At 44.6% G+C, this 15,245-nt stretch overlaps 1 protein-coding gene across 2 annotated transcripts in view; it reads left to right on the top strand.

Moving 5' to 3' along the window:
• The first annotated feature begins 7,059 nt into the window (after positions 1-7,059).
• OSTM1 (osteoclastogenesis associated transmembrane protein 1) overlaps positions 7,060-15,245 on the top strand; it is a 32,099-nt gene continuing 23,913 nt past the window's right edge. For both annotated transcript variants that reach the window (XM_024248865.3, XM_063724933.1), the window contains exon 1: positions 7,060-7,604. In XM_024248865.3, coding sequence (XP_024104633.1) covers positions 7,203-7,604 — 402 coding nt within the window. In that variant the 5' untranslated portion in view covers positions 7,060-7,202. The remainder of the gene's footprint in view (positions 7,605-15,245) is intronic.

Below are 15,245 nucleotides of genomic sequence, written 5' to 3'. Positions count from 1 at the left end.
TCAATAAATATTTATTGAGCATCTATTTCACGCCATTCTTCTAAGCACTGAGAGAGCAGTGGACAACACAGTCTTTGCTCTCAAGGAACTTAAATTTCAGTGCAGGGAGACATAAATAAACAAGTGTATAGGATTCCGTATGGTGCTAAGTGCTATGGAAAAAAAATAAAGCAGGTTGGGGAAAAGGGAATGCTGATAAAAGCAGCAGATCCCAGATTTTTCTAAGGCATAACAAGACCTTTGCTTTAACTTTGGGTGATATCTGTAGCCACTGATAGGGTCAAAATAAAAAGAGTGACATGATCCAACTTAGGTTTTGAAAGGATCACTTTGTCTGCTGTAGTTAGAATAAACCATCCATGAGAGAGAAAGAGTATCAATAGGCAGACTGTTTTATTGGCCTTGGTTCCTGGGCCTTTTCTGGTCATCTTCGACTACCTTCTTGGCCTAAATTCTTGCTTCCCCACTATTCCATGTTTTAATGGGAAAAATTATCAAAGTATAATTTTCAAAAAGTTAAAAATGTGACTCATACAAATATAGAATGAAAATGTGTCGAATGTTTATTAACTCATTAATATTAACTCAATGTCTCTCAAACTGGGTATAGGCACTGAAAAAGTAATGTTAGAATTAGGTTGCCGGACAGCATAGAGGATCATGGTGGATGGGAGGTGGGACTAGATTGCAGCTACCACGCAGATAGACGGAGCAGTATGTTGAGACTCGCACTGTAACCTTTTGCTCCAGAACTACTGCAGGAATAAACCAGGAAAGCTGAAAAAACCCATAGACTCTCTGAAGAAAGCAGATGACTCCTGCAGGACACTGGAGACACCCCAAATACTGTGTGTGAGTGCCCAAGCTGCGGTAGTGGGAAAAGAGAATTGTCCACCCCTGAACACATACCCTCACTGGGGAACCTGAAGGTCTGGATCACAGGAGAATATTCTGACCTTACCTGGAGCTGAGTCAATTTAGAGAGCAGAGCAAAATACAGGGGTAAAGGAAGCAGCAGGAAAACCCCTGTGGGCTCTCTGGGTCCCCTGGGTAGCCATTTCTGCCTTGTCTCACAAGGGTCCTTGAGGAGGACTGCCAGGGAAAAGACCACAGGGAGAAGGAAACCTCTAGCTGAACTTTGTAACAATTCCAACTGAATGTGAAGTCTCCTGGCCAGAACCCGGTGGAGGTCATGAATCTGGTGTGCAGACTTCACAGGCTGAAAGGAACAAAAACCCAGCTGGCTTTCACAGTGGGAGGCTGGTAGCCTGGGGCAAGCTCTCAGCCCTGCTCTCCCACTGCCTAGAAATTCACTTGGTGCTGTTGGGGGGTGCACAGTGGGAGTGAGACCAGCCTTTTGGGTTGCTTGGGAGGCGGGTAAGGCCTGTGACTGCCAGCTTTCTCCCACTGCCTTGACTAACTGCATGACACAGCAGAGGCAGCCATAATCCTACTGGGAACATAACTCCATCGACCTGGGAACCACATCCCCATTCCCCACAGAAGCCGCAGCAAGACCCACCCAAGGAGAACCTGAGCTTAGACAGGCCTAACCCTGCCCCAACCTGATGGTCTCCTTCCCTACCCACCCTGGTAGCTGAAGACAAAGGGCATATACTCTCCTGAGTTCTAGAGCTCTGCCCACCACCTGATCCTCCCTATACTACCACAGCTGATGCTCTCTTCAAAGTGCCACCTCCTGGCAGGAGGCCAATCAGCACAAAAATAGTGCATTAAACAACCAAAACTAGGACCCTCACAGAGTCCATTTCACCCCCCTGCCACCTCCTCCAGAGCAGGTGCTGATATCCATGGCTGAGACACCTGCAGACTGTTCACATCACAGAACCCAGTGCAGACAATCCCCAGTACCAGCCCGGAGCTTGGTAGACTTGCTGGGTGGCTAGATCCAGAAGAGAAATAACAATTACAACAGCTCAGCTCTCAGGAAGCCACATCCCTAGGAAAAGGGGGAGAGTACTTCATCAAGGGAACACCCCATGGGACAAAAGAATTTGAACAGCAGCCTTGAGCCCTAGACCTTCCCTCTGACACAGCCTACCCAACTGAGAAGGAACCAGAAAAACAATTCTGGTAATACCCACAAAAAAATCTTTAACACCCACAAAAAAATCACACTAGCTCACCAGCAATGGATCCAAACCAAGAAGAAATCCCTGATTTACCTGAAAAAGAAATCAGAAGTTCAGTTATTAGCTAAAATCAAGGAGGCACCAGAGAAAAGCAAAGTCCAATTTAAGGAAATAAAAAATGATACAAGAAATGAGGGGAGAAATTGTCAGTGAAATAGATAGCATAAATACAAAACAATCAAAACTTCAGGAAACAATGGATGCAAAAATTATAGAAGTGCAAAATGTTCTGGAAAGTCTCAGCAATAGAATTGACAAGCAGAAGAAAGAACTTCAGAGCTCAAAGACAAGGTTTTTTAATTAATCCATATGAAAAAGACAAAGAAAGAATAAGAAAATATGCCCCAGTATGCTGATTGTTTTTTACTTTATTTCCAAATTTGAGGTAATTTTTATTAACAATTTCTCATGAAAACATTTTTTTTAAAGTCTCACAGAGTCTTGATTAACATTTTGAATTTACAAGAGGAATGTGAGGTGGCATTGTAGGTCAATTTCCCATCTTTTCTGGTTTTCCAGACGTTTCCCTTTGATTGCTAGTTTTTGCTGTTACAATATCGTAGACAAGAGATGCAAAGGACCTGAATTTAGGCAATAGCATTACTTTTTTTTTTTTTATCAGGTTTACATTCAAGACAAGACCTTTCCTTATTCTTACACTATGGGGCTATTGTATCATGATGAATATAATCTCTCATAATCATTAATCTCATCAGCAATGTACATAACTACCATCTAATTCTCAGACCCTATTTGAATTTTGCTAGTTGTCCCAGTAATGTCCTGTCAGGTGCAGTTCCTCAATCTTTCCTTGACTTTTGTAGCTGTAACACTTTTGAAGATTATAGTCGAGATATTTTATATAACGAACTTTAATTTGGTTTGTCTGACACTTCCCTCATGATTAGAATCAGATTATGCATCTTTGGCAGGAATATAACAGAACTGACACTGTATTTTTCTAATTGCAGCCTATCAGGTGCACACAATTTCTATATGTTCCATTATGATGATGTTCATGTTGATCATTTGATTAACATAGGACTGGACAAGGTTTTCCACTGTAAATTTACTCCTTTTCCCCCTTTTGTAATTAATAAGTATTTGGTGGGGAGAATCTATGAAAGTATGTAAATGTATTAGTCCTTATCAATCTATTATTTAAATTGATCACTATGAGCTTGTGGTTTTATGTAATGGGTTATAGTTTGTTAACCATCATTATTTCGATGTTGAGAGTGACTCAGATTTGACCAGCGGGAGTCCATTCAAGCTGTTTCTGTATGCCCTTAACATGTTTCCAACATTATTCTTTGAGCACTTCCTTACTTTCTGGCACAAGATGATCCAGTCTCAATTTGTGCTTTTTCTGAATCAGCCATTTCTCCAAGGATCCTTGGTTCCTTTTAGTGGAGAATGATACTTAGAATCCAAGATCTGGGCATTATGCATGCTCATTATCACTGGGGTACCTTTGCTACTAAGTGTTCTAAGTGGACAAAGCCAGAGGAAGTACACCCACACAAATACGTATATATGTATACATATACCATATATTCATATATGTACATACACATATAAAATATATATACATAAATTTACATCTGTATTTATTTCTATACTATATATAGTTGGCCCACTGTATGCATGGGTTCTGCATCCTTGGATTCAACCAACTGCAGGTCTAAAATATTTGAGGGCTGGGTACAGTGGCTCATACTGCTAATCCCAGGACTTTGGGAGGCTGAAGTGGGAGGGTCACTACAGCCTAGGTGTCTGAGACCAGTCTGGGCAACACAGGAAGACCCCATCTCTACAAAAAAAAAAGAGAAAAATAAAACCACAATAAAAAGTAACATGCCACTGAAAGTACATTAAAAATGGTAACTTTTATGTTATGTATATTTTACCATAATTTTTTAAAAAGTAGTATCTCCTAGTAGAAAAAAAGTAACAATAAAAAATAATATAAATGAAAAACCCAACATAGTATAACCACTATTTACATAGCATGTATATTGTATTAGGTACTATAAGTAATCTAGATATGATTTAAAGGTATAAAGAAGATGCTTTAACAGAATGTAAGAAAAAAGAAAAAGAGTATACGGAAGGAAATGTGTAGGTTATATGCAAATACCATGGCGTTTTATGTAAGGGACTTGAGGATCTGAAGATTTTGGCATCTGTGGGGGGGTCCTGAAACCATTCCCCTGCTGGTGTCAAGGGATGACTATGTATTTTAAGCTATGAATTTGCACTGATATTTCTAATTTTAATCCAACGTTAGAGTTCATTTCTCTCTTTTCATATTTGTAACTTTCTTCTCTGACAGTCTGAAACTGGACTCCAATTATTCTTAATATATTTATTGATTCCATCAATCCTTCTGAATGTAAGCAACCTCCCAGTCACTGCTGCCCAATTCTCTGCATGGAGACCCTTCTTATCCACTCAGAACCCAATATTCTGCATCAGGCTGATGCTGCCACCCTCCCTCACACCACTGTCCTCTTCAGCTTACCTGTGCTCTGACACATCTCTCTGGGCCTCTGACACCCCATTCCTACCAAGCACAGATGCTTATCTTGCTCTACTTGACCTTTAAGATTGAATTGTTCCAGGAATGGAAAGGAAAGGAAAGGAAGAGGGAAAGTGTCTGTAATTTCCTTAACTTTTTTTTTTTTTTGAGATGGAGTCTTGCTCTGTCACCCAGTCTGGAGCACAGTGGCGTGATCCTGGCTTACTGCAACCTCTGCCTCCCAGGTTCAAGAGATTCTCCTGCCTCAGCCTCCTGAGTAGCTGGGATTATAGGCATGCGTCACCATGCCCGGCTAATTTTTGTATTTTTAGTAGAGACGGGGTTTCACCATGTTGGCCAGGCTGGTCTCGAACTCCTGACCTCAGGTGATCTGCCCGCCTCGGCCTCCCAAAGTGCTGGGATTACAGGCATGAGTCACCGTGCCCGGCCCCTTAACATGCTTTTTGAAGCCATCCTTTTACCATTACAAACAATATTGCAATGAATAAGTGTCTATGACAAGGTTGTGAACTTGCTGCATCAAAGAGCTCATCCATTTGCAAGGTTGTTGGTTCTACACATTGATTTCCATAGAAGTTAACAATTTACACATCCACCTGCAACACAGGATGGTGCTTGAAAGAATTTAAAAGAAAGATAATTCTAATACGTAGAAAGACCTAAGAGTTACATGATGACTTTTGCAAAACTTAAGACAACTTATTTTCTCTTTTGGAAATACATTTATTGTTACACAAATCAAATTTCCTGCTATTCAGTTTCTTAGTAACAAAAATGAAACAAAATTTAGCTATCCCAAGCAAATTTAGGAACATAAAACAATAACCAAACAGACGGGGTAAAAAGTAACTATAAGAACCCCCAGGCTGAGCACAGCAGCCTGTGCCTGTAGTCCAATTGTTTGGCAGGCCGAGGCAGGAGGATCCCTTGAACCTAGGCGTTCGAGGCCATCCTGGGCAGTCTAACGAGACTATGTCTCAAAACCAAACCAAACAAAATACACAACAACAAAAAAGTTTTTGAAGAACCCTCAGAAACATAAATTAGGACCCTAAGCTAAGTAGACTTTAGTGCAGCAGCTCTGCAATTTACAAGGCAAAAATTACAACCCTGAAAAGCAGGATGACACAAAGCCCGGAAATAATTTTCTACCAGTCTGGTTGGTCAGATACTTGTCAGAAAACTGTTTTCCAGGTTATGAGCTTAAATTCTTTTTACAGACTGGCAACGGTATCAGGACGCTTTTTAGAGTGTCCCCTGCTATTGCCTCGGGCATGTCAGAAACTGGATAGGAGTTTGCAGCTGAGCAGTTTGTCCAGGATTTCCCGGGCTTTAGCACTGAACGCACTGCGTCCCTGGTACCCCTTCAGTTCCAAGCAAACCTGCTTGTTGGCCACTGTAGGACCAGACTTGCGTCAAGTACAGTTGCCACTACACAGATGTGGCTACTTAAAGTTAAATACTTATTTATTTTTGAGATGGGGTCTCACTTTGTCGTGCAGGCTGGAGTACAGTGGCGCGATCTCGGCTCACTGCAGCCTCGACCTCCTGGCTCAAGCCATCCTCCCCGCTCAACCTAGGACTACAGGCTTGCGCCACCACGCCCAGCGGCTGATTTTTGTATTTTTAGTAGAGACGGGGTTTCGCCATGTTGGCCAGGCTGGTCTCCAACTCCTGGCTTCAAGCGATCTGCCTGCCTCGGCCTCCCAAAGTGCTGGGATTACAGGCGTGAGCCACCGCGCCCGGCCCTAAATTAAATTTAAAATTCAGTTCTTCAGCCGGCTCAACACCGCACATGTGGCCAGTGGCTGCCTTAATAACGCAGATATAGAATATTTCCCTCATCTCAGAGAGTTCTGACAACGCTGAGGCAGACAGTTGAGAGTTTTTTAAAAAACAAAAACAAAAAGCTTGGAAACCGCTAGTCTCCACCACCTATAATAACCAACGGGCATTATTACTCTCTCCAAATGGGATGAGGAAAAAACTACGCTAAGGAACACCATGCAGAAAATCTGCCGAGGCACCAGCCAGCGGGCTTTCTCTGCGAACGCAGCCGACGGCCATTTCCACAGCGGACGCCGTCGTCGGTCCAGCGAGGTAAGAAACTTGTAGGACGCCCGGAACTCCCAGAGGGGTGGGCGTTCAAGGGTCAGGACCCTCGAGATGCAATTGTCCAAAGCGGCGGGTGCTCGTAGTCACCGGCTTGCGAGCCTCGACTCGGGATCCCCCAGTGCACCACTCCGCCCCGCCCCGAGCCTAACGCCGCCTGGAGAGCGCGCGGCCGCAGGGTGGGCGCGCTCCCGCACGCGCGAAGGCCCGCGGCCCGGAGGCAGCCGGCAGCCAATGGGGCGGGGCGCCGCGCGCAGGGGGCGGGGCCGTGACGCGCCCTCCTCGTGACCCGGCTCTCGGCCTGCGCCCGCGGAAACCGGAAGCGGCGGCTTTCCGCGGTGCCGGCTGGGGGCGGAGAGGCGGCGGTGGGCGCGCTGGGGTGTGTGAGCCCGGTGATGGCGCCGGGCCCGACAGCCGCGCAGCGGAGGTGTTCGTTGCCGCCGTGGCTGCCGCTGGGGCTGCTGCTGTGGTCGGGGCTGGCCCTGGGCGCGCTCCCCTTCGGCAGCAGTCCGCACAGGGTCTTCCACGACCTCCTGTCGGAGCAGCAGCTGATGGAGGTGGAGGACTTGTCCCTGTCCCTCCTGCACGGTGGAGGGCTGGGGCCTCTGTCGCTGCCCCCGGACCTGCCGGATCTGGATCCCGAGTGCCGGGAGCTCCTGCTGGACTTCGCCAACAGCAGCGCAGAGCTGACAGGGTGTCTGGTGCGCAGCGCCCGGCCCGTACGCGTCTGTCAGACCTGCTACCCCCTCTTCCAACAGGTCGTCAGCAAGATGGACAACATCAGCCGAGCCGCGGGGGTGGGTACAGGACCACGTCCGGGACTGTGGCGCGGGAGAGTTGGGAAAGGAGGAGGATGTAATGATGGTCAACGCTGGGGGCCTCAGTTTCCCCAACAGTAAGAAAAAGGGGTTGGACTGGGTCTGTGGAGTTGGGGCATCAGAAAAAGGGGGTGGCATTATGGGGCTTGAGATTTGGGTTTTTGCTTCCAAGAATGCTGTTGGACATCTTTGGTTCATATAGATGTGATTGGTTTTCTTGGGGGTCCTGATTCCCCAACCCTCTTCCTCTTCCTCCACCCACTCCACCACAGCTTCTTCTCATCTTCACCTGGAGTTCCCAGCAAGGATCCTTTTCTGAAACAAGTGGGGTGGAGACACTGGTAGTGGTTAGGAATTTGAGCTTTGTAGCCAGAAATGTTCATGTCCACCAACTTCTAACTATGTAACTTTGGATTAATTATCTTCTCAGAACCTTAGTTTCCTCCTCTATAAAGTGGAAAGAACAGCTGCCTGATGCGGCTGTTGGAAGAATTAAAAGAGATATTGCCTGTGACTTCATTTTAGTGATGTGAACAGCCTGGAGCTAGCGGCCAGGACTCCAGTTCCACTCTGCTTATTAGCGGTATACTCTGGGCAAGTTACATTCTCTGTGCCTGTTTACTAATCTGTAAGATGGGGATAAAAGGAGGTTTTAGAAAACGACACATAGTAATACCTCTAAGTAAATGGGAGGTAAATTTTTAAGAAATTGTAAGACTGCTCTTCATTCTTGGTACCTTGAGGGTTTTCTAGTTGTGTGGTAGCTGCTGTGAGGGACTTAATTTTAAAAAGAAAAACAGACACAATTCCTGCTCCTAAGCACTTTATAAAGTTTAGACTAGGAAAAGATTAGAGTGTCAGGGTTGGTGGGAGTCACGAGGTGTGGGCCGGATATGCTTGGTTAAAGGAAAAACATGAGGAATAACATTGGGATTGGAGAATGAGAAAGTTCCTCTTGTATTACGGGGACAGCAAGTAGTCTCATGAAAATGTGGTTGGAATTATTCCATAAATTTAAACTTGTCTAAACTTGTTTATAGTTGCACTAAATATAAATTTGTACCTAGTTGTATCCTGCTTTAAGTCAGCCTGTTATTATTTAAAATAAATGTGTCATAGCTGTGTGCGGTGGCTCATGCCTGTAATCCCAGCACTTTGGGAGGCTGAGGCAGGGGGGATCACCTGAGGTCAGGAGTTCGAGACCAGCGTGGCCAACATGGTGAAACCGCCGTCTCTACTAAAAATACAAAAATTATCCGAGCCTGGTGGCATGTGCCTGTAGTCCCAGCTGCTCTGGAAGCTGAGGCAGAAGAATCGCGGTACACGTCTGTACTTCCAGCTACTCGGGAAGCTGAGGCAGAAGAATCACTTGAGCCTGGAAGGCCAAGGTTGCAGTGAGCCAAGTTTGTATCACTGCGCTCCAGCCTGGGCAACAGAGTGAGACTCCATCTCAAAATAAATAAATAAATAAAAATAAAATAAAAATCTGTCATTTTACATAAATGGGGAATTTATTTGCATTAAATAAATTCTGTGGTCAATCTCTCTGTAAAGAGCATGTTTTTTTTTCTGTTTTCTTTTTTTTTTTTGAGACGGTCTTGCTCTGTTGCCCAGGCTGGAGTTCAGTGGTGTCATCTCGGCTCACTGCAATCTCCACCTCCTGGGTTCAAGTGATTCTCCTGCCTCAGCTTCCTGAGGAGCTGGAAGTACAGACGTGCACCGCCACACCTAGCTAATTTTTGTATTTTTAGTAGAGACAGTTTTCACCATGTTGGCCAGACTGGTCTCGAACTCCTGGCCTCAAATAATCCACCCACCTCAGCCTCCCAAAGATTTGGGATTACAGGTGTGAGCCACCACACCTGGCCAAGGACATATTTTCAAGGTAAATAAATTCAGGCTTACATGCAGTATTTTCCAGGCACACTTCCATTGGGTATAGCAAGGAATATATATCTTACTATCACTTTAAAATAAAGTACCCAAGACATGTCCCTGTCAACTACAGCAGGATACGATATAGCATCATATTCAGTGTTGAGCGGTTAAGATGAGTTGTTTTAGGGTTCCATTTACTCTGAAGAACAAGTGCTATTGTGGGCAGAATGGCCAGGGATCATGATGCAAAGTTTGGGTCTTTGAAGGCAGCAAATACTTTTCTTATGTGTGTAGGTACTGTGGAATTAAAAAGAGGCTAAAAGTAGCACCTCAAACTCTAGGGTGCAGTATTATGGGCATCACCCAATCTGCATATGAATTTCCATATGAATTCCCCACTACCCAGAGGAGGCTTCCCAGTGGGGGAGTTGTAGAAACCCCCTTCCTCTCCCTCAGATTCTAACAGCAACCCGGGTACCCAGCTCAACTCACCCTGATGTGAAAGGAAGTAGATAAAAAGGTGAAAAGAGGCAGGGAAACTTTTTTTTTATTTTCTCTCCAACTCATCCTAGGCCTTGGTCTTGGCTCCCCTTATTTCCCCAGTAGAGCTGGGTATGATTCATTAGCTCAAAAGTGTGACTTCTACAGTTCTGAGGTACTTTATAGATTTAAAAGGCTATATGGACTGGTTTGGGAGTTGAACCATCATGTATAATAATGAACTTATGAGGCCAGGCATGGTGGCTCATGTCTGTAATCCCAGTACTTTGGGAGGCCGAGGCAGGCAGATCACCTGAGGCCAGGAGTTCAAGATCAGCCTGGCCAACATGATGAAACCCTGCCTCTACTAAAAATACAAAAAAAAAAATTAGCCGGGTATGGTGGTGCACAGCTACTCAGGAGAGTGAGGCAGGAGAATTGCTTGAACCCGGGAGGTGGAGGTTGCAGTGAGCCAAGATAGTGCTACCACTCTCCAGCCTGGGGGACAGAGTAAGACTCCGTTGCAAAAAAAAAAAACAAAACAAAAACCTATGGAAAAATGTGTCATGAGTGAACTTGAAGGAATTAGTTGTCCCTTGGGGAGGTTTATTTATCCAGTGTAATGTATTTTCTTTTTTTTTTTTTTTTTTTTTGAGACAGAGTCTTGCTCTGTTACCCAGGCTGGAGTGCAGTGGTGCGATCTCAGCTCACTGCAAGCTCCACCTCCCGGGTTCATGCCATTCTTCTGCCTCAGCCTCCTGAGTAGCTGGGACTACAGGTGCCCGCCACCATGCCCGGCTGATTTTTTATATTTTTAGTAAAGACAGGGTTTCACCATGTTAGCCAGGATGGTCTCAATCTCCTGACCTCATGATCTGCCCACCTCTGCCTCCCAAAGTGCTGGGATTACAGGTGTGAGGCACCACACCCAGCCCTTTTTTTTTTTTTTTTTTTTTGAGACGGAGTTTCCCTCTTGTTACCCAGGCTGGAGTGCGATGGCGGGATCTCGGCTCACTGCAACCTTTGCCTCCCGGGTTCAAGCGATTCTCCTGCCTCAGCCTCCCAAGTAGCTGGGATTACAGGTGCCCACCACCATGCCTGGCTAATTTTTGTATTTTTAGTAGAGACAGGGTTTCACTGTGTTGGCCAGGCTGGTCTCGAACTCCTGACCTCAGGCGATCCACCTGGCTTGGCCTCCCAGAGTGTTGGGATTACAGGCGTGAGCCACCACGCCCAGCCTATCCAGTGTAATGTATTTTGTTTAACTCAGACTCAGTCTTTTATTTAAATCAGTTTTTAGCAAGCACCTACTATTCTTGAATATTGGGCTGGTAAAAGGATAAGAAGGAAAAGAAAGGTAAGATTCAGGCCTTTATCAGAATAGTTACGGGAAATAAAGTACCTTATATGGGGAAATAGGAAAATATCAGTGAGTGTTATAAATTGTACCATAGCAATTTAGAGCAAAAGAGTGAAAGGAATGCCAAGTTAAAGGAGGGAACAGAGCCAGATGCAGTGGCTCATGCCTGTAATCCCAGCACTTTGGGAAGCTGAGGCTGGTGGATCGCTTGAGGCCAGGAGTTCGAGACCAGCCTAGCCAACATGGCAAAACCCCGTCTCTACTGAAAATACAAAAAATTAGCCAGGAGTAGTGGCGTGTGCCTGTAATCCCAGCTACTCAGGAGGCTGAGGTGGGAGAATCACTTGAGCCTGGGAGGCTGAGGTTTCAGTGAGCCAAGTTTGCACCACTGCACTCCAGCCTGGGTGACAGAGCGAGACTCCATCTCAAAAAAAAAAAAAAAAAAAATGAGAGAACAGAGCAAGGCTGGTTCATCAGGGGAAACCTACAAGCTGAATCTCAAGGCATTCTTTCTACCCTTCTTTAGTGTGAATGGACATGGATTGATTGAGAGAGGAGAGGAGTATAACAAGGAGAAAAAAAGAATCAAAGCCAGAAACTAGTAAGCTATTTATGTGGTACAGCAATATAATTAGTTTAACTATAATAGAATTCCCTGATAACAATCCTAGGTTCTTGTCACTTCCTTTTAGAATTTCTGGGACAGGGATCGCATATAGTTTTATTATCTCAAGGTAAAAAATACAGTGATTTCTGAAACCTGAATGATAGAACTGAGGGATTCCCTCTTCCTTAGAGTCATACTTTCTCCTTTTAGTTTAAACTGATAGGGACATAGTTTCATTGTGATTCAGCATTATCAGAATGGTCCTGAGGATGCTTTTTCCCCCTCAGATTCTGAATTGGTAGGCTCTGTGCTATTCTATTTGGTTTGTTTAAAATTTAGATAGTGTTTAAAATTTAGATCTATAGATCCATCCATCTACCTATCTATCTCTATGTATCTATGTATCTGTATATCTTTGTGAAGTGCTAGTCATTTGGGTTATGTATTTGGTGAGTATTCAATATACTTTTACTGTAGATTATTAAATTCTGAGGACTATAGGGAGAAAACCAGAACATAGTATAATAATCTATGTCTTTCATTAGAGATCAGAAAATGTAATATTTCTTCTGCATTCATTCAAAAAAATTATTGAGTACCTATTATGTACAGGTTGTGGTAGCTACTAGGGATATAGCGTGAATGAGCAGAGCTTGTAGTCTGATGACAGACATTAAGCATCTCATTATACAAATAATTATTTAATTCATGTGTGATAAGTGTTGCTGATTAAAAAACCCAGATGCTACCAATGCATATGACAAGAGTGCTGATCTTGAGTATGACTGGGGGATAGGTAGAATGGTCAGTGATTAAAGCAGGCACCTACAATTGGAGAAAACACAGGGCAGGGGAGGGAAGGTATACATGCAAAGAAATAGCAGCCATGAAGACTGAGATGGGAAGGAGTTTGTGGTGTATTTGAGGTCTAGAACACAGCACAGTGAGCAAGAAGGAGACCCGTGGTCTGAGCCTAAAGAAGTGGACAGGTGCCAGGTCATGTGGGCCTTGTAGGGTATGTTAAGGATTTTAGACTTTGATTTTAAAGCAGTATGATGTTATTGAAAGGTTTAATTCTGTGGAATGACATAATCAGATTTGTACTTTAAAAGGCTATGCTGGCTATGTGACAGAAAATGGAAAGGGTAGGGGCTGGGGAGGGTAGGGGAAGAAGATATGTGGGGAGATGAATTAGAAGACTGTTGCAGTGGTATGAGAGACAGTGGTGGCTAGGCTATGTGGGGGCCGTCATGATGTGGAGAAATGGGTAGATTTCAGAGATACTTAGGAGGCAGAAATTACAGGCTTGGAGGTTAACTGAATGTGGGGAGTAAGGAAAAGGTAGTGGTGATTTCCAGGGTTTTAATAAGAGCAGCTTAGTGAATAGGGTTGTCATTTATTGAGCTGGAGGGAGGAGTCTGTTTAGTGGGGGAAGATCATTAACTCAGTTTTGAACTTGTTGATTTTGAGGTGTTTATGAGCTTTCTAAGTGGATATATTGCCTATGTGGTTGAATATACACATCTAGAGGACTGGACTGGAGATAACACCTTTGGGAGTGTCGGCAGAAAAATGGCATTTGAAATTATGACATGGGTGAACATACCTGAAGAATGCGTAGGAACACTAAGAGTTTAAGATTAAGTAGAGGGTAAACTCTCAAAGATGACTGAGAAGGAAGAATTGGAGAGATAAGGAAGAATGAGGGAGCATGATGTCCTGTAAATCAAGGAAAAAGGAAGGGGTGGTTATTTTTGTCAAATCCTGCTGAGCGTGTTGGAGATACATCTGTCAATACTGGCAGTATTGGTGACACTAACAAGAGTGAATTTGATGGAGTCCTTGGGTATGAAAGTGAGATTGGAGTGGGTTGAACAGGGATTGGAAGATGAGGACGTGGGAAGAGTGAACCTAGACAACTGCTGAAGAGTTTGGCCTTGATGGGGAGATAAGAAACAGAGGTCGCTAAAGAGAAATGTGGGACTCAGAGGCTTGCTTTTATTTCTCTCTCTCTCTCTCTCTCTTTTTTTTTTTTTTTTTTTTTTTTTTAGGCAGAGGCTCGCTCTGTCAGCCAAGCTGGAATGCATGGCACAATCTTGGCTCACTGCAACCTCCACCTCCCGGGTTCAAGCGATTCTCCAGCCTCAGCCTCCTGAGTAGCTGGGACTATGGGTGTGCACCACCACACCCGGCTAATTTTTATATTTTTAGTAGAGATGGGGTTTCACCATGTTGGCCAGACTGGTCTCGAACTCCTGACCTCAGGTGATCTGCCTGCCTCGGCCTCCTAAAGTGCTGGGATTACAGGCGTGAGCCATGGTGCCAGGCCGACTTTCTGTCATTTCTTTCCATTCCCCTGTCCCTCCATTCCTCTGTCCTGCCTTCCCTTCTTCCTTGCCCAAGATGGGAGAGAGCTGGACATGTTTAAATGCTGATTGTGAGGGTCCTTTAGAGAAGGTGAAGATTCTGTAGGAGGCAGTGGGAAGCAGACAAGGTCAGTTTCCAGAAAAGGCAGGGTAGATGGGATCTAGGGCATTCTCAGAGAGAAGGGCCTTGAAAGGGACAGGTGCTTTCCCACCATAATAGGAGGGTAGAAGGAGAGGTTGCTTGTAGAGGTAGGCAGGTTAGAGTTTCAGCTCGAAGGCTTCTGTCATCCAGGAGGCTAGATCTTCTTTTGAGAGTAAAGGGTGGGAGAGAGATCAGAGTTTCTGGGAGAGTGGAGAGGATTTGAAATAGCGGTTGTAAAAAGGAGAGAATGAGCAGATAGAAAAGTGAGGGGTATGGTTTGGGATTATGGATTTACTGTGGAATTAATCTGTGTTGTTAATTTTTTGCCAGCAGCTCCTGACTTCCTGGGTGCAGGCATGATCAAAGGAAATGGCTGGCTTCATGATGGTTAGGGTTCTGCTAAGTGGTTAGGATAGATTTGAGTATTAAGAGTTCTAAGTATAAACAAGGACCATTGATTTTTTGGTCACTTGGCGAGGTGTTGGGAATACAAAGATGTGACAGTTTCCATTGTAAGGGGACATCTGTCCAGAAGAGAAACCTAAACATATATAGGTGGATATCATGCTTTAAGAAACCATGCATCACGGTAGTGACACATGGGTCCCACATTGCTCTTTGGTGACCTCTCTTTCTTATCTCTCTATCAAGGCCAAACTCTTCAGCAGTTGTCTAGGTTCACTCTTCCCACGTCCTCATCTTCCATTCCCTGTTCGACCCACTCTGATCTCACTTTCACACCCAAGGACTCCATCAAACTCATTCTTATTAGTGTCACCAATACTGC

Source organism: Pongo abelii, chromosome 5 (genome assembly GCF_028885655.2).
Source record: "Pongo abelii isolate AG06213 chromosome 5, NHGRI_mPonAbe1-v2.0_pri, whole genome shotgun sequence".
Classification (NCBI taxonomy): domain Eukaryota; kingdom Metazoa; phylum Chordata; class Mammalia; order Primates; family Hominidae; genus Pongo; species Pongo abelii.
The sequence above is the reverse complement of the archived record's forward strand: the minus strand, read 5'-3'. Positions and strand labels throughout refer to the sequence as shown.